This window comes from Danio rerio, chromosome 10 (assembly GCF_052040795.2).
Source record: "Danio rerio strain M-AB ecotype USA chromosome 10, GRCz13ab, whole genome shotgun sequence".
NCBI lineage: Eukaryota > Metazoa > Chordata > Actinopteri > Cypriniformes > Danionidae > Danio > Danio rerio.
In genome coordinates, this window is record NC_141030.1 from 40,884,886 (window position 1) to 40,905,000 (window position 20,115).

The 20,115-nt window shown below is 36.0% G+C and overlaps 2 protein-coding genes across 7 annotated transcripts in view; both read left to right on the forward strand.

The window, feature by feature from the left end:
- Positions 1-20,115, forward strand: part of cuedc1a (CUE domain containing 1a) — a 529,149-nt gene that overhangs the window by 33,134 nt on the left and 475,900 nt on the right. The gene's annotated exons all lie outside the window — the stretch shown is intronic.
- The window catches only part of ksr1a (kinase suppressor of ras 1a), an 85,833-nt gene continuing 68,058 nt past the window's right edge, over positions 2,341-20,115 (forward strand). For 2 of the 6 annotated variants that reach the window (XM_087271195.1, XM_087271193.1), the window contains exon 1: positions 2,341-2,786. Coding sequence is in view for 2 of the 6 variants with exons in the window: in XM_087271191.1 (XP_087127317.1) it covers positions 12,676-12,882 (207 nt within the window). In the remaining 4 variants the exon portion in view is untranslated. Of the gene's footprint in view, positions 2,787-2,829; positions 3,077-12,437; positions 12,883-20,115 lie in introns of those variants that run through there. The other 4 variants (XM_087271194.1, XM_087271192.1, XM_087271191.1 and 1 more) reach the window with 2 other exon arrangements.

Below are 20,115 nucleotides of genomic sequence, written 5' to 3' on the forward strand. Positions count from 1 at the left end.
GTGCTTATTGTTTACTTATTGTTTTTGATCAATTAAACAGATTTAATACATCAATTTCAATTTAAAAAATGTAAAAAAAAAAAAAAAGAAGGCTGCGGATTTGAGAGATACGCATATCTGACTGACAATAGAATTGACAGCGATATATGTTTTGGTGGAAGATCAAAATTACTAGCAATTCCTAGCAAAAACAACCCAAATTAAACAAAATACTAGGCTATATTAATTTATAGTTAATACTATAGTGTTTTGTAACCATATATTCTAATATAATATTTACAACTTTGTTTATGAATGCTACAGAATAGCCTACTAGTAGCCTAATAGTGAACTGAAAAACCAATACTGTAGAATACTTTAGCTTTTCCTTCAGTAAACTGTGAATCGCAGTAGGCCTAGCTATCTCTGACAATGGAATTGATTTGATCCAAACCTCTGTTGAACCGAAATAAAAGATTTTTTGAAGAAAGCTGGAAACCAGTAACTATTGACTTCCATGGTATTTTTTTGTTTCTGCTGTGGATGTCAATGGCTGCTTTTTTCCCCCAACATTCTTCAGAATAAAAAAATAATAAGAAGAAATTCAACCACTTGAGTGTGAGTAAATAGTAAGTAACACTATTAAGGAACTATCTCTTTAAGGAAGATTATTATTCTCTAAAAGAACCAGTAGAGGACGCCACAAGACAGGCTTTTCAGTCATTCATTTTCTTTTCAGCTTAGTCTCTTTATTAATCAGGGGTCGCCACAGTGGAATGAACCTCCAACTTGTATGTTTTACAAAGCAGATGCCCCTCCAGCTGCAACCCATGGGAAATACCCATACCCTATCATTCACACACATACACTACAGACAATTTAGCTTACTTAATTCACCCATAGCGCATGTCTTTGGACTGTGGGGGAAACTGGAGCACCCGGAGGAAACACATGCCAACACAGGGAGAACATGCAGACTCCACACAGAAATGCCAACTGACCCAGCCGAGGCTCAAACCAGCGACCTTTTTACTGTGAGGCGACAGCTTTACCCACTGCGCCACCACGCCACAAGACAGGCTTTAAACAGGTAAAAATAGTTTGAATATTTTTTTCTGTGTGTTTTTGAACCATAATATAAAGTATATTATACTGTATATGAGCAATTCCATGCAACTGTCAACCTTGCCATGAAAAAAAAAAAAAATTCGCCAAAATAGCAAAACCGTTTCTGCGTTTAATAAGTAGGCTTGTATTTTACAGTGCTTTAAAAATACTGGAAAATGTCTCTGTCAGAGTTTTCAAGCAATTATATTTGATTTGCCAAAGTCACACAAGTGGCAATTTCACATCCGTCACATCCATAACGACACATTTTCCTCATAAATGCAAAGATGCAAAATCAAATAAAAACAATTATGTTTGTTCTATAAAGAGCCAACTCTTATCCTCTTTATTAGTATTGTTTCTTTTGGATTGTGTAGTTTAATTCACAGAATTTCTACTGTAAACTTGCAGACTTTTTTTGTCACATCCGTAACGCATGTTTATTTTCCTCGTTTAAAATGTTAAAAATGTTTACAGATTGATATTATTCTGCTCCCACAACACTGTGGCCGGTTGATTTGAAAAATATAAAGATATGTTTCAATATAATGTAAACATATACTTCCTCTGTCAATTTATGTTTTGAGATTTGACTGCAAATGTCACATCCATAATGCTGGAACAGCTCATTTAATACTATTTACAACTTTATGTATGCTACAGAATAGCCTAATAGTGAACTGAAAAACTACTGTAGAATACTGTAGTTTTTACTTCAGTAAACTACGCTGTATCACAGCTAATGTATCCTATTTTTGTTGAAAACTACAATTTGGGTCATTTGTTTATAATACTAGCATATAACTGTTGTGTTATTAACTAGATACTGCCATTTTAATCAGCTTTATTTTCCCAAATGTTTCTGCAAATACTGTACAGGCTATAGCCTATAAAAGGTCAACAAATGGAAAGCACGAACTGGCCAGCACATTTCAAGTAGCTCACTTGATTGTAATATGGCTCAGAAACGCTTTTAGCCTACTTTAAATGACCACAATATTATCCACATGCAAAAGCTTACATTAGGACACAATATAGCAAATGTGTTTTCTCGTTTAGCTGAAATGAATGCTGTTAATGGCGACCTCCAGTGGTTTGTCACACTTTTATTTTATGCTCCATCATATTTGACCCAGATCAGTCTGGTGTATGTAGGCCTTTCATAAATGTACATGATAAACAAATAGCTCAGACTGTCCAGTAGATGGAGCAACACACCAAAATATCTTATTTTATCTCAATAGTTCATTTCATACACAATGATTCAACATTCCTACAATCAGTGACAATTTAATCTAGACGAAAAGCCTAAAATGTTCCCTTAAAAAAGAAAGAGACAGTAGGCTACCTTATGACGTGTCCTTATATACAGTATGTGTCTGGCTGGCGTCTGCAGATTGGGGTTTATTTATAGCCCTGCTCGACCCGTCTACCTTAAAATCCCACAATGCTCTACGACCGTGGCCTTTTCACCTGAGTCTCGAGAAATAATCTCTAATATGATCTCACAAAGGCATAAACAGAACTAAAGCACACACAGCACCTGCTCCATAGACACAAACAGACTAAAATCTGACTGAAAAAAGACGCGACAGTCGGGTGTTTACCGAAAGCGCGGATGATCTGCCATCAGATTCCCCCACAATCCAATATAATCTGCTGTATCCTGGGAAGGGATTCCTCAAACTGACCAATGGGCGGTGAGTATCATCATGACGACACAGCACTGGCCAGGTGGAAGACGCACTTTGTGTGTAGTATGTTTGGTGGCTTATAGTGCTAACTTTCTTACATTGATTCTGATTTAATTCAGGTTTTTTCGAAGTGTTTTAAGTATTAATTTAGATCACATTACATACAGCACTTATGCTAGCTTGAGGAGAGGTCACCGAAAGGTTTGTTTTTGGATTAAATAAACCCTCATATGATGTCTACAAGAGGTTCCTGTGGACGTGAAGATGGAGGAGACGTTCACTAGACACCCTGACTGGTAGGAGAAACATATAGAAGGGGTTATTTAGATAAATTTTGTTTTATTTTGATCTTTACTTAAATGTACTTTGTTTGGAGTTATTGTGCTATTAAATTGGTGCTCGCACAAAGAGATTGTTAATTTGAATAATATATTTTCGAACAGAATTATCATATATAAAATATCATAAACAAAAAACACATTTCAACATGGTCGAAAATGGAGTGGTATGAGGCACAAGCTTATTAGTTTCCCACCCCATTTACCACATACATCACTTGTCTATTACTTAAACTTATTTCTTATAGCCATTAATTAAAATTTCATCATACCTTTCTCATGTTATACTTTTTCAATCCCCTTCTTCAATATATTACTTTATTAATATATACTTTTCCAACTTTTTAAAATAATTATCCTGTTTGAGAGGCTGATCTAGACTGTTCCATAATTTCACACCACATACAGACATACACAAACATTTTAAAGATGTCCTTGTTTTCAACCTCCTTAAATTTAGTTCTCTCAGATTATATCCCTCTTGTCTTTCTTCCAAAAATCTTTTGTAAGCATTTCGGAAGTAATTTAATCCTAGCTTTAAACATAAACTGTGCTGATTTAAATTGAACCAAATCATTGAACTTAAGTATGTTCAATTTAAAAGATATAGTATTTGTATGTTTTAATTTTTAGTATTGTTTTATATTTTAGTATTATGTCTATTGTTTGTTTTTCTCTCTTTTTATGTTGCTGCTGGTCTCTGTGAGTTACCAAACAAATTTCGTTGTACAACTACAATGACAATAAAAGTTCTTTACTTCTTTACTTTACTTTACTTAAATACCCCACATTTTCCATCAGTCTAATTACTTTTTTTCTGCGTTGTATGCAAGGTTTGCATTGTACGTAAGGTTTGTAAATTAGATTTATATGTATTCCTCCAAATTTTCCTCAAAAAGTGTACCTTTTCACAGTTACCCACCTTATTTTCTCTTTAACTACAAAGTATTTATCGTTAACATATTTTATTTTAGTGACATTTTAAGCACTGTTTGGTCACTGGTCATCACAACCACACTTTTTGATGTATCAAAAACATTTCCTTAAGATTTAGAATTAAATAATATGGAAATGTATATGTATTATTTTTGTTATATATCATTAGGTAATTAAGGAATCTGTTTAAAGTTTTAAATTTAAAGCTGCCTATTAGGGCTAAATAATTAGCCCTTTGTCATTTATTAGGTACGTAACAAACTGGCCAGCACATTCAATTTTCCTGTCACTTAAGTAATACTAAAAAATTACACATGATGATGATAATAATGTAGAGCTTCCAAATTTTTTTAGCCTCTGTTGTAAAAAAGTACAATTTAAAAATTGGTGACATGGTGGCGCACTGGGTAGTGCTGTTGTCGCACAGTAATGAAGTCGCTGGGTCGAGCCTCGGCTGGGTCAGATGGCATTTCTGTATGGAGTTTGCATGTTCTCCCCGTGTTCGTGTAGGTTACCTCCGGGTGCTCAGGTTTCCCCCACAAGTTTAAAGGCAAGCGAACAGGTATAATAAAATTGACCGTAATGTATGTGTGTATAAGTGTGTATGGAAAAATCACAAAAAATAAAATATTGCAATGTCATGTTTTTTTCGTGCAGCCTTTATATATATATATATATATATATATATATATATATATATATATATATATATATATATATATATATATATATATACATATATATATATATATATATATATATATATATACATATATATATATAATCCTGTGCAAAAGTCCTAGGCCTTTAAAAACGCTTTAAAGTTGAATATTTCTATATTTTTCTGTAGCATGTCAGTTTGAAATATCAGTTTACATTTCCAAACATTATTTTTGTCATAAATTGTAATTATAGTGACGTTATTGTCTGCACAAGGAGTCTGACACCAGCCAGTGCTCTAAATATTAGCTAATATATTGCAAATATTGTAACTAAAAAGTACAATAATAATAAAAACTGACACAAGGATGAGTAATTATAATTTCTGTCTGAACTTCCTCTTTTAAATTTGCATTGTCGTGCTCCTCTGACTCCATTATGATATTACTTGCATTTGTCCCCATTTCTAAGTAGCTTTTGATAAAATCACTTGCTAAATGAATAAATGTAACCCTGTTACATCATAATAAATGATGCGAGTCAGTCTGCTGGATGCGAGATGAGAAAACAGGCACGTACCTCATGTATATCGGTGCTTTTCCTGCAAAATTTGTTTAAATCTATCAGGTCTGATGAACACCTGAATAGTGGAGCTCCAGACTATTAACTGACCCAGACAGATTACAGATTATGCTGTAATCTTGAAATAAGAGTTGATAATGTGAAATATTATACAGTAGATAGATCATATCATTCTAGTTATTTGGATTTCATATTTAATTTCTTTTTCATTGCTTTGATTTACCCTTATTAATTAGGATTTTGAGATCGTAATAATTAGATGAATAATGTTTGCAAAGCAATATTAGAAGGAATGAACCTGATTTTCACGTCACAACAAATAAATAATTTGTTATTCTGACCTGACCTATAATTTTCTCTCTAAGTGATTTTTTTTTTAATTAGGAAAATTTGCTATCTTTAAGTAAAAAAAACAAATATGAACATTTTACTCCAACCCATGTCTAATAAATCCCGTAAATCCAAGAAAACTGAATATTTTCAAGCAGTCCATTATAGGAGTCTGTCATAATCAAAAGCAAAATAAATCATTAGAAGCACGTAACAACATTTCCAAATAAAAATTAAATGAAGTCTGGAAACATTAAAGTCCACCTAAATATTAATATTAAAAAAATAAATAAAATTATTAAAATAAAAATATTATTTATAAAAATGAAATATAACAATAATACATCGAATAATATATTATAATATTCTAAACAAATGCTTTGGTAACAGTTAGAAGCACTAAAACTAAATGAAATAAGTGATCAAAGCTAAAAAGTTAAATTACAGAAGCACATAACATTTCTAACTAAAATATAAATAAAAATAAACAAGCATTTGTAAACATTAGTCCAGATGAACCTGAAGTTCCTGCAATCTTTTATTTCAGTATGCTGATGTATCTCCAACTTCATTTGCAGCAATGGATGGAGGGGGACAACATGGTGGCTCAGTGGTTAGCACTGTTGCCTCATAGCAAGAAAGTTGCTGGTTCGGGTCCCGGCTGGGTCAGTTGGCTTAGTAGGGTTGGGGTTTTATTTTGTTGCCATTTCTTTGTGGAGTTTGCATGTTCTCCTTCTGTTGGTGTGGGTTTTCTGTGGGTGCTCCGGTTTCCCCCACAGTCCAAAGACATGCACTATATGTGAATTAAATAAACTAAATTGGCCGTAGTGTATGTGTGTGAATGAATGTGTATGGATGTTTCCCAGTACTGGGTTGCAGCTGGAAGGGCATCCGCTGTGTAAAACATATGCTGTATAAGTTGGCGGTTCATTCCGCTGATTGAATAAAGGGACTAAGCCAGGGGTAAATGAATGAACAATGGTTGGAGGGTTGTGGCTAAACATGGTGAAGTTTTAATTAAAGATTAGTAAAAAAAAAAAAAAACAGCTTTTCCCCCAGTTGATAACATAGATTGCATGAATTAATTGTTCACCTTAAGAGAAACAACATTGTAAAAAGAGTGATTTGTCGACTTTACTTAAAAAAATTAAGTAAACCTGTTGCTTTGTGATTAGTTGACTTTTACATTAAAAACGTGAGTAAACCTGATGCTTTTTTAAGTGATTAGTTGACTTTTATTGTATAATCGTGAGTAAACCTGTTGCTATTAAAGCGATTAGTTGACTTAAAAACTTGAGTAAACCTGTTACTATTAAAGCGATTAGTTGACTTTATTAAAAATGTAAGTTAACCTGATGGTTTTGAAATGAGTAGTTGACTTTGCTTAAAAACACAAGTAAACCTGTTGCTATTAAAGCGATTAGTTGACTTAAATGTGAGTTAACCTGTTGCTATTAAAGCGATTAGTTGACTTAAATGTGAGTTAACCTGTTGCTATTAAAGTGATTAGTTGACTTAAATGTGAGTTAACCTGTTGCTATTAAAGCCATTAGTTGACTTAAATGTGAGTTAACCTGTTGCTATTAAAGCCATTAGTTGACTTAAATGTGAGTTAACCTGTTGCTATTAAAGCGATTAGTTGACTTAAATGTGAGTTAACCTGTTGCTATTAAAGCGATTAGTTGACTTAAATGTGAGTTAACCTGTTGCTATTAAAGCCATTAGTTGACTTAAATGTGAGTTAACCTGTTGCCATTAAAGCGATTAGTTGACTTAAATGTGAGTTAACCTGTTGCTATTAAAGCGATTAGTTGACTTAAATGTGAGTTAACCTGTTGCTATTAAAGCGATTAGTTGACTTAAATGTGAGTTAACCTGTTGCTATTAAAGCCATTAGTTGACTTAAATGTGAGTTAACCTGTTGCTATTAAAGCGATTAGTTGACTTAAATGTGAGTTAACCTGTTGCCATTAAAGCGATTAGTTGACTTAAATGTGAGTTAACCTGTTGCTATTAAAGCGATTAGTTGAATTAAATGTGAGTTAACCTGTTGCCATTAAAGCGATTAGTTGACTTAAATGTGAGTTAACCTGTTGCCATTAAAGCTATTAGTTGACTTAAATGTGAGTTAACCTGTTGCCATTAAAGCGATTAGTTGACTTAAATGTGAGTTAACCTGTTGCCATTAAAGCTATTAGTTGACTTAAATGTGAGTTAACCTGTTGCCATTAAAGCTATTAGTTGACTTAAATGTGAGTTAACCTGTTGCCATTAAAGCGATTAGTTGACTTAAATGTGAGTTAACCTGTTGCCATTAAAGCTATTAGTTGACTTAAATGTGAGTTAACCTGTTGCTATTAAAGCTATTAGTTGACTTAAATGTGAGTTAACCTGTTGCCATTAAAGCGATTAGTTGACTTAAATGTGAGTTAACCTGTTGCCATTAAAGCTATTAGTTGACTTAAATGTGAGTTAACCTGTTGCCATTAAAGCTATTAGTTGACTTAAATGTGAGTTAACCTGTTGCCATTAAAGCGATTAGTTGACTTAAATGTGAGTTAACCTGTTGCCATTAAAGCTATTAGTTGACTTAAATGTGAGTTAACCTGTTGCTATTAAAGCTATTAGTTGACTTAAATGTGAGTTAACCTGTTGCTATTAAAGCGATTAGTTGACTTAAATGTGAGTTAACCTGTTGCTATTAAAGCGATTAGTTGACTTAAATGTGAGTTAACCTGTTGCTATTAAAGCGATTAGTTGACTTAAATGTGAGTTAACCTGTTGCCATTAAAGCTATTAGTTGACTTAAATGTGAGTTAACCTGTTGCCATTAAAGCTATTAGTTGACTTAAATGTGAGTTAACCTGTTGCCATTAAAGCGATTAGTTGACTTAAATGTGAGTTAACCTGTTGCCATTAAAGCTATTAGTTGACTTAAATGTGAGTTAACCTGTTGCTATTAAAGCGATTAGTTGACTTAAATGTGAGTTAACCTGTTGCTATTAAAGCGATTAGTTGACTTAAATGTGAGTTAACCTGTTGCCATTAAAGCTATTAGTTGACTTAAATGTGAGTTAACCTGTTGCCATTAAAGCGATTAGTTGACTTAAATGTGAGTTAACCTGTTGCTATTAAAGCGATTAGTTGAATTAAATGTGAGTTAACCTGTTGCTATTAAAGCGATTAGTTGAATTAAATGTGAGTTAACCTGTTGCCATTAAAGCGATTAGTTGACTTAAATGTGAGTTAACCTGTTGCTATTAAAGCGATTAGTTGACTTAAAAACTTGAGTAAACCTGTTACTATTAAAGCGATTAGTTGACTTTATTAAAAATGTAAGTTAACCTGATGGTTTTGAAATGAGTAGTTGACTTTGCTTAAAAACACGAGTAAACCTGTTGCTATTAAAGCGATTAGTTGAATTAAATGTGAGTTAACCTGTTGCCATTAAAGCGATTAGTTGACTTAAATGTGAGTTAACCTGTTGCTATTAAAGCGATTAGTTGACTTAAATGTGAGTTAACCTGTTGCTATTAAAGCGATTAGTTGACTTAAATGTGAGTTAACCTGTTGCTATTAAAGCGATTAGTTGACTTAAATGTAAGTTAACCTGTTGCTATTAAAGTGATTAGTTGACTTTATTAAAAATTTAAGTAAACCTGATGCTCTTGAAATGAGTAGTTGACTTTGCTTAAAAACGCGAGTAAACCTGTTGCTATTAAAGCGATTAGTTGACTTAAAAACGTGACTAAACCTGTTGCTATTAAAGCGATTAGTTGACTTAAAACGTGAGTAAACCTGTTTCTATTAAACCAATTAATTGACATAAAAATGTGAGTAAACCTGTTGCTATTAAAGTGATTCGTTGACTTTACTTTAAAAACTTACTGCATAATTAGAATAATTAAGTTAAGTCAACTTAACACTTCCAAGTTACAATGGGTTTACTCCATAAAAACACAGTAACTAGTCATTTTTTACAGTGAATGTAAGCTAGTAAAATAAACATTTTACATTTTTAATTTAATGCTGACTTTAAGATTTGTTAATTTTTACATTTATTGCAGTTAAGACTGCATTTATTTGATCACGAATGCAATAAAAGCAGGATAGAGTAACATAATTTGTGTCCTCGAGCAGTGCTGTGGAGTGTGTGTGCATGCAATGTGTTGGGGAAGATGTCGAGTGTTATGCAGCTCCCAGATGGAGAGATGGAGGCCAGATGGATGATCGAGAGCGAGATGGAGCGCAGATGGAAGAGGAGGTGAGCTTTGGAAAGTGACTCAGCAGTCAGATTGAGGGAACATCACACCCTCAGCGAGATGAGAAATCCTTCTAACACCCTGACCCTCCTCCTCCAGTGCATCTCAACAAATCTGATTAAACATGATCCTGCTTGTGTGCAGAAATCAGTTTAGTTTCTTCATTTGTTTCCGTTTGGACCCTAATATGCAATACGGTCTGTGTTTGGGATGAGCATTCATTGAGGACAGAAATATCGGAAATGGACACTTTAAAAATTCCTTGGTTGTTTCAGTTGTGTTAGCGTTTTGTTTTGTTTTTGGAGTGAAATCTCTTCAAGTTTTGCATTTGTTTTGATTGTCTTTTTTTTTTCTTTTTTTTCAAGTGAAATGTTAACAATTGTGGCTGTTTTTCTAAACTGACTGGCCACTTTATTAGGTACACCTTACTAGTATTGAGTTGGACCCCTTTTTGCCTTAATCCATCTTGGCATAGATTCCACAAGGCACTGGAAATATTCATCAGATTTTGATCTTTATTGACATGATAGCATCACACAGTTGCAGCAGGTTTGTTGTCCATGATGTGAATCTCCTGTTCCACCACATCCAAACGGTGCTCTATTTGATTGATATCTGGTGACTGTGGAGGCCATTTGAGTACAGTGAACTCACTGTCACGTTCAAGAAACCAGTCTTAGATGATTCACGCTTTGACATGGCGCGTTCTCCTGCTGGAAGTAGCCATCAGAAGATGGGTACACTGTGGTCATAAAGGGATGAACATGGTCGGCAACAATACTCAGGTAGGCTGTGGTGTTGACAATGCTCAATGGGTACTAATGGGCCCAAAGTGTGCCAAGAAAATATTGCACCATTACACCACCCCCACTAGCCTAAACCGTTGATACAAGGCAGAATGAATCCATGCTTTCATGTTGTTGACACCAAATTCTGACCCCACCATCTGAATGTCGCAGCAGAAATCGACTCATCAGACCAGGCAACATTTTTACAATCTTTTATTGTTCAGTTTTTGTTGTAGCCTCAGTTTCCTGTTCTTAGCTGACAGGAGTGGCACCCGGTGTGGTCTTCTGCTGCTGTAGCCCATTCGCCTCAAGGTTGGACGTGTTGTGCATTCAGAGATGCTCTCCTGCAGATCTTGGTTGTAACGAGTGATTACTGTTACCTTGCTATCAGCTCAAACCAGACTGGCCATTCTCCTCTGACCTCTGGTATCAACAAGGCATTTGCGCCAACAAAACTGCCGCTCACTGGATATTTTCTCTTTTTCTGACCATTTTCTTTAAACCCTAGAGATGGTGTGCAAGAAAATCCCAGTAGATCAGCAGTTTCTGAAATACTAATATACTACCAAAAACCATGAGTCACTTAAATCACCTTTCTTCCCCATTCTAATGCTCGGTTTAAACTCCAGCAGACCGTCTTGACCATGTTTACATGCCTAAATGCATTGAGTTGCTGTCATGTAATTGGCTGATTAGACATTTGCTTTAACGAGCAGTTGGTCAGGTGTACCTATTAAAGTGGCCAGCGAGTGTATAATAATAATTAACCTAGTTAAGCCTTTAAACTGCACCTTAAGCTAAATACAAGTAACCTCTGTATTACACACCACTTGGGAAATATTTGAAAACTAATTTTGCATCTATCTATCTATGGGGTGGCATGATACAGTAGCTCAGTGGTTAGCACTGTCGCCTCACAGCAAGAAGGTTGTGTGTGTGTGTGTGTGAGAATGAGAGTATATGGCCGTTTCCCAGTACTGGGTTGCAGCTGGAAGGGCATTCTCTGCGTAAAGCAGGAGTGTCAAACTCAATTCCTGGAGGGCCGAAGCCCTGCATAGTTTAGTTCCAATCCTGCTCTAGCACACTTACCTTTAGGTTTCAAACAAGCCTGAAGGACTCAATTAGTTTGATCAGGTGTGTTTGATTAGGGTTGGAACTAAACTGAACTGCCCTTTTGGAACTGAGTTTGACACCTGTGGCGTAAAGCATATGCTGGAATTATTGGCAGTTCATTCCGCTGTGGTGACCCCTGAAATAAATACTTAGCCGAAGGGAAAATTATCTATCTATCTATCTATCTATCTATCTATCTATCTATCTATCTATCTATCTATCTATCTATCTATCTATCTATCTATCTATCTATCTATCTATCTATCTATCTGTCTGTCTGTCTGTCTGTCTGTCTGTCTGTCTGTCTGTCTGTCTGTCTGTCTGTCTGTCTGTTTGCACTGAAGAAAATGATTCATTAGATTTACTTAATTTTTTAAGGTAAGTGGTTGCAAACATTTTATATGGGCTGAATTGAAAACAATAAATTTAGTAATGTTCAACTTTGTTTAAATTTAAGCCCATATAAATTGTTTGCAACCACTTAGCTTAAATCGAGTAAGTCCAGTCAATCGTTTTTTTAGTGTGTCTATTCATCTATCCATCTATCCATCCATTTATCAGTGCATAGCCTACAGACATGTGCGCGCGGACTTCATTTCCCAGCGCGCACCGCGTCGTGCGATGTTTCCCCACAGCTGACAGACACTGAGCAGAGACTCGCAGCGGAACGCGCAGCTCGCACGACGCGCTTCCAGCACCGCGCACTTGGATTTGGGATTAAACCTTCAGGCGCGTCTCCTCTGTGGATCCGGGCGCAGAGCTCTTCCATCTCACCGCTCGGACAGTCCGATGGCATGCGCCTGCATTAGTGCATGTGGCTCTCGTTGTTATCATCAGTAGTTGCGCTCGTCCGTCTCTCCATCCACGCCGATCCCGATGCAGTGGGATGGATGGTGTTAGAGTGGCGCTGATGATGGTGGAGGAGACTGATGAACAGAGGGACAGCGGCGGCGGTGGCGCAGCGATGGCCGCGCTACACCAGTGCGAACTGATCCAGAACATGATCGACATCTCCATCTCCAGTTTGCAAGGGCTCCGGACCAAATGCGCGGCGTCCAACGATCTCACTCAGCAGGAGATCCGCACTTTAGAGGTAATAATACGGTCGCGAGCGGCCGAAGTGCAGCGTCATGAAAGAGCTGATCCGCTCTCGCGCGCGCGCTTTGCCCGTTTCTTCCTATTTTTGCACTGCAGCTGTTCATTGTGCTGCATTATTGAGGCGCACGGGCATGGGAAACAACTCCTTCCTATATGCCTTTAATCAAATGCCCCATAACCAAGAAAGTACTGGGGTATTACCATGTTTGCGTATATGGTGTTATGGACATGATCATAATGATGCTATATATATTTGTTAGAAGTGCAAAGGGTTGAACCTTTCTGACAAAATATGTGCAATACTAGAATAACTTTATTTGAAATGTACCATGGGTAATACAATGGTTTCTATTTTAGGTTAAGTTAAAAATATCACAATGTCTTAGAAATATTATAATCAAATTTGCTTATTATCAATGTAGCATGGTAAAACTATTTAGTACCATGTACATTTTCATAATATGCCTTACAGAGTAATCAAAACAAAAACCAAGATTGTTTTTATTGCTTTTTTTATGGGAAAACTTACTTAATTTTGGCATATTATTTCTGAAAACGAGACAAGAATAACAAGACATGCATTTGAACCGCTGTACTTGCAGTACTTTTTCATAAATTTAAGTAAGAAGCTGTGGTGATATTAATTTTCTGCAGTTTTGGAAACACCATGGTCATTTTAAATGATTTTAAAGGGATAGCTCACCCCAAAATGAAAATTTGCTGTTTATTTAATCACTCTCAGGCAATCCAAGATGTAAACTTTTTTTTTTTTTAAGGCTGAAATCTTGCTGTTTCTAACAGTGCAAATAAATTGACATTTTGAGAGTCAAAAACGACGTATACAGGCAAAACTAAATTAAGTCTTATGCCTCCTGACAATACATAAGGATCGTATGAAGCAATATGAATGGTCTGTGCAAAAACAGAACATTTCTTGCAACTTTATTATCTTAAATTCACACCCTCTGCAAATGGTTCTGAACAGCAGGAGCCACGGGCACTCATTTTGTTTTGCCTGTAAGGTATTTATTTCGGGCAATAGAAATAATGACAAAAAAAATTTGTCGCCTATGGCTTCAGAAACTTGACAGATCTGTTCCTCCAGTAAAGTGATTAAAAACCCAATGCACACTCTACAACATTCTCAGGTATTAAATAAAGAGCTCAACGCAGCATTACAGTTGATTACAACAAATAATGCTGATTTTCGCTACTTCGCTTATGTAATCACTGCTAACATCTAATGATGTCCATGTCATGTCTTCATCTTGGAAATAATAGGTAATCAACAAACATTTTTCACTCTCATATATGTTGATAAAGTGAAAACTTAAGTGTTCATGTTTGGGGATTGAGATTTCTACATCTAAAATCATTCCATTGATGAATGGGTTTGTTAGGATAGGACAATATTTTGTTGATATACAACTATTTTAAAACCTGGAATCAGAGGACTCAAAAAATCTAAATATTAGGAAAATTGCCTTTTAAAGTATGTGTGAAATCAAATTTTTGATGTTTATTTTGCTAGGGCACATTGTAATTCTTTTGGTGAACCATGTGCAAGTCATCCACTGAAAATAAAAGTTTGTTTTGGTAATCTTTTATCAAAGTCTCATAAGCTTCTGCATTTGAAGGGGCGATCCTTCTCTTATAACATCAGTTTGATGCTTTAGCCACAATATTCTAAACCACGCCCCCCTTACTGTTAGTTTGCTATGAGGAAATGATGTGCAAAAAGAAAGCCCCGCCTCCTACTCAATATTTAATTTCTGTTGGAAGTACATCAACATATTGATATTATTCTCAGCTGCTTACAATAAGCACAAACTTTAGAGCTCATCTAAATTAACTTCTTACCAATGCTTGTAACAAAAAAAATGAGTTTTGATATATTTACGGCAGGAAATCTACAAAACATCTTGATGGAGCTTGACCTTTACCTAATGTTCTACACTGCTAAAAAAATGCTATTCTTGGTTTGAGTTTTGGTCTGGTTTCCAGTGCAAGTATCAAATAGTACTTAAATCATGAAGCATTTTCTAGACAAAATAATCTAAGCAAAATAATCTTATTTCAAAATTAAAACCAGGTTATTTTTGGTTACCCCATTGCCAGATTATTTTGCTTGTTTTAATAGAAAACTTGACTTATTATTTCTGACAACAAGACAATATATTTTACTTTACTAGAAAAAAAGCTTCTTGTTTTAAGAAGACAAGATATTTAAGACCCAATCCCAATTCTACCCCTTAGCCCATCCACTTATCCCTACCCTTCGTTTTGCTCATGCGCGCCAAGAAGTTGGGGTGTCCAAATTCTTTTTAGCTTGAAGGCGTAGGGCAAAGGGAAAGGGGTAGATAGCCCTTCGAACAAAGATTTTTCAGGACCACACTTGAAACCAAGGGGTAAGAAAATGTCCCCTTCCCCTATTTCTTCTATGGCCACTGTGTAAATGCATAGTATAGTTACGATCTTATTGCCACATTAGATCATTATGATAACATAATATATGCCTTCAATGATTTCCTGAAGATAAATACCAAAAATCAGCACAACTGAAATAACTGCAGCAGTAGTGATCGTCCGATCTCACATGAAGCATGAGATCGCGAGGACATATGATGACGTGTGCAGGTGCTGTCCCAATTCTTAGGGGTACATTTTGAAGCCCTTCCTTTTAACCCTAAGGGCGAAAGGGTAGGGGTACAAAATAGGATTGGGATTGGGCCTTAACAAGACAAAAGCTTAAAAGTAAAAAAAAAAATCTTGGCATAAAAGAAAAATCTATAACTTTTGCCACGCAATGCATATTTGGTTATTTCTGAAATATACCCATCAAATATAAAATGTGGTCCAGGGACACATACATGTTATTTTCACTGATTTTGAGTGTCAATACACTGCAAAAATACTTTTTGTTTTTGTCTCGTTTTCAGTCCAAATATCTAAAAATCTTAAATCAAGAAGCATTTTCTAGACTTGCAAAGAATTTTGTCTTGTTTTAAGAAATAATGTCAAAATTAAGCGAGTCTTTCCTTAAAACAGGCAAAATCTTGCCAAACCAAAAATCAAGATTATAATTTTTATTGTATTTATTGCTTTTTTTAAGGAAAAACTCACTTAATTTTGACATTTTATTTTTTTAAAACAAGTCAGTATATAATTTTTCTTTTCTAGAAAATGCTTTTTGATATAAAAATGTATTAGATGGTAGGCGACATGGAGACTCAGTGGTTAGCACTGTCACCTCACAGAAAGAATGTCCCTGGATCGAGTCCTGGCTGGGCTAGTGGCATTTCTATGTGATGTTTGCATGTTCTCCCTAAGTTAGCATAGGTTTCCGCCGGATGCTCCGGTTTTCTCTACAGTGCACTATAAGTGAATTGGATGAACTAAATTGGCCATAGTGTAAGTGATTGTGAGTGTTTGGGTTTTTCCCAGTGCTGGGTTGCAGCTGGAAGGGCACTTGCTGCGTAAAACATGTGCCCGAATAGTTGGTGGTTGATTTCGTTGTGGCAACCCCTGGTAAATAACGGACTAAGCCGAAGGAGAATGATTGAATGAATATTCGATGAACTGAGACTGAGTAAATGACCAGCAAATTTCCATTTTTGGATGATCATTCCTATAAACAAGTACATCACTGTATGTTGTCAACACAAATACCCCGATGCACTTCTGCATAGGAAACCATTGAGCGCTGGCTTATGCATGGAGTCCACAGCAGACTGACCCAGCAGGGGGTTTTCATTTGACCTGGATTTGTTGACTAGGTGAAATATTCTTGGCAGTTTGATGCCGCTGGAAGCCCCGTCTCACTGCAGCATCTCCACACCAGGGCATATTTTGACAGTAAAGGCCTCTGTGTGATGTTTTTGCCGATAGCTTCCACAGCGCTGGCGGTTAGGTGTCAATATTGATGTGCGCTCCACCTGAAAGTGCCCCAGTGTAGGGGTAATTAATGAGGAATCAATACAGCCGTGGGCCGGATGGTGTGCAAACAGCCCCGGAGGGCCTGTAGTTTGAGTATTGGGTGAAGATGTGACCACATCCACCAGGATGATCGTTTGAGATGGTTTTGGAGGTGTTGTTAAAGGGATAGTTCACCCAAAAATGATTTGTCATTTATCCACCCTCTGCTTGATAAAAACCTGAACACAAAGGATGATACAGTTGAAGTCAGAATTATTAGCCGTCCTGTGTATATTTTTCCCCTGATTTCTGTTTAACAGAAATGTTTTAATACATTTCTAATCATATTAGTTTTAATAACTCATTTCTAATAACTGATTTCTTTTATCTTTGCCAAGATGACAGTACATAATATTTGACTATATATTTTTCAAGACACTTCTGTACAGTTAAAGTGACATTTAAAAGCTATATTATGTTCTGTCATCATGGCAAAGATAAAATAAATCATTTATTAGAAAAAAGTTTTTAAACATGAACAGAAAATGGGGGGAAAATAAACAGGGGGCTAATAATTCTGACTTCAATCGTACATTTAGTTGTTTGGCAAACACTTTAGTTCAAAGAGATTTACAATTGATGAGGTTATAGTTTTGTGCAAATGTTTGTGACAGTATAATCAAACAATCAGTTTTATTTACAACTTTACACAGTTATAAAGTGTGCTGAAAACTAATTTGGTGTAGGATTGATTTACTTGTAAATTCCAAAACTAACACTAAATTCAAAGCTTTAATTTTGGAAGATCACACTCAAACCTTTTCACATTTTTATTTTTATCTTTAGTGAGTCTGCAAATAGCATTATTTTCATGTAAAATTTTCATTTAAGTTGCCGTATTTACCCACGTTCCATGCACTTACTATATTGACTATGCTATAGTTAATTACATGTAACAATTTTTTACTGATGGTGACACAGTGGCTCAGTGGTTAGCACTGTCACCTCACGTCAAGGTCGCTAATGCGAGTCCCGACTGGGCCAATTGTCATTAATGTGTGGGAGTTTGCATGTTCTGAGTGTGTATGGATGTTTCTCAGTACAGGGTTGCAGCTGGGTTTGGCATCCGATGTGTAAAACATGCTGGATAAGTTGGCAGTTCATTCTGCTGTGGCGACCCCGGATAAATATGGGACTAAAGGCTGATTTATACTTCTGTCTTAAGCGTACGCATATGGTTTGGTGTGGCTTTCACGCAGTCGCATAGTCCTTGCCGTGGCGGACGCTTACGCGCACCTCTTAAAAAATGTAACTACACATCGCAACAACGCATAGCGCAAGCTCTGTGTTTTCTCAGCTTGGAAGCTGTTACAAGTATAGGTGATTCTGACGAGCCACGAGCCCAATAGAGCGAGTGTTTACATATGTTGAGTCCCGTGAAGGAGCTCTAGATGGAAACTTTTGTGTTGTGTTTACCCTATGATTAAAGATGTTGCACATCTGCCGGTTCCTGCCTCTGAATGAGCGAGTGTTAGCAACTTATACATTAAGGTAGCATTCAGAAAAAACAAAACACCGTTAAAGACACTTGATACAGAGGAACATTATAACATATTGCCAGCTAGTGTTTTAGAATTATTATTGCAGAGCAACACAAACAGCACACAAAAGTATGAATGTACGACTACGTGCAAGGCAGGCGCCAAGTGTCACGCTGATCACTCGACCCAAAAAAAATGAACCAAGCTTAAAAGTGCTGCATGAAAGTTTTTGACTCTTCTAAAGCATAAAAATACCACAATATGTTTGCAGAGATTTAAGAAACATGCTGACAAGTAAACATTCTTGTTTATATGAAAAACAATGCTGAAGTCAGATGCTTGAAATGTGGATTGCTTGAAAATGTGCGTTGCGTGCTGGAATGTCTGTCTTTGTTTTGGTCATTTTAACCTGACCAATGCCTGTTTAGCCAATTATATTTCAGCACCCCGGGTTGCCTTAATGGAAAACAGGGTATTTTATTCATTCGTTCAGAAAGGCTCCGAAAGCATGCGCTCATCACCGAAATGAGAACTCCGGTGGACATTAGCAGACTCTGTAATGAGACGCAGATTTCCACATGAGGTTATTAATTAGCAAATGATATAAATATTACCAACGTAAACATGAGGTGAGCAGGTCACTTTGTAACCCTGTGTCCTATCAACACGCTACATGACGAGATACGCAGTGATAGGCAATTTGTCTGTTTGCACCTGTCGAAATACGTCAGACATTTAAATACAGCCATTCAGAAGCACAGAATATGCACTCACTCACAAAATGGTAAAGTTTATGATTTAATTAATACATATTAACTCTCTTTAACATTAATAAATGTACATGCTGAATCACTCATATGTGTTTAGTTCTAAAGTTTAATTTAAAGTGGTTTATTTTCAAGATCTGAGGTGAACTATCTGCTGCTGCTTTCAGTACTATGGCAATGAATTTAACATTTAACATAGCATTTAATACTTTATTAAGCGCATGAGGTTTATCTGAGGTGATCATTGTCAGTTTTCTGTTGTTCAGCTGCAGGATATAGAAACAGTTTCTAAAATATCAATTCAAGGTGTTGGTTAGGACAAAAACTTCTTTTAATATGGAGAATATTCCTCTTATCGCGTGCCGTTGCTTTTATTTAGAACACAATTAAATCATTCTCTACTGTCCTCAATCTTGCAACCTGCACATACAATTGTTTTGATCAAGGAGTGTAATAACTAGTTCAACCACTGGGTATCAAACTTACGTACTGCGCCTTTAAGCCGAAGGAAAATGAATGAGTCTCAAATAAATACCATTCTTTTCAGGTAACACTTTCATTTAAGGTGACATAGTTACACATGCATTTGCCATAGTAGTTACAATGAATTATGCATATTTACATCTAACTAAACCTAACTTGCATTCTAATGCTGTGTTCACACCAGACATGGAATGTGCGGATAAAGCGCGCTATTCGCAAGTAAATAGCCGCGTGAACATTTGAGTTTACTCGCTTCATTCGCGTGTCAGATTCACTTCAGAACAGATGCGGATTCGCGTGATGGGCAGGGCTTCTGTCTGCCAGGTGAACCTGGCTTTGTTGCTAAATTCCTAACATGGATTTTATTAAGAAAATAACAGTGTTTATGTGTTTTATGTAGGCTGAAAAACAGCTTTGATACATTTAGGGCTCTGTCTGAGTCCACTAGACCCTTTCAGAGGTGCATCCAGCTCTGAGCTTATAAAGTCTTCCAGAAACTTAACCTGGATGATGGAAGCTTTT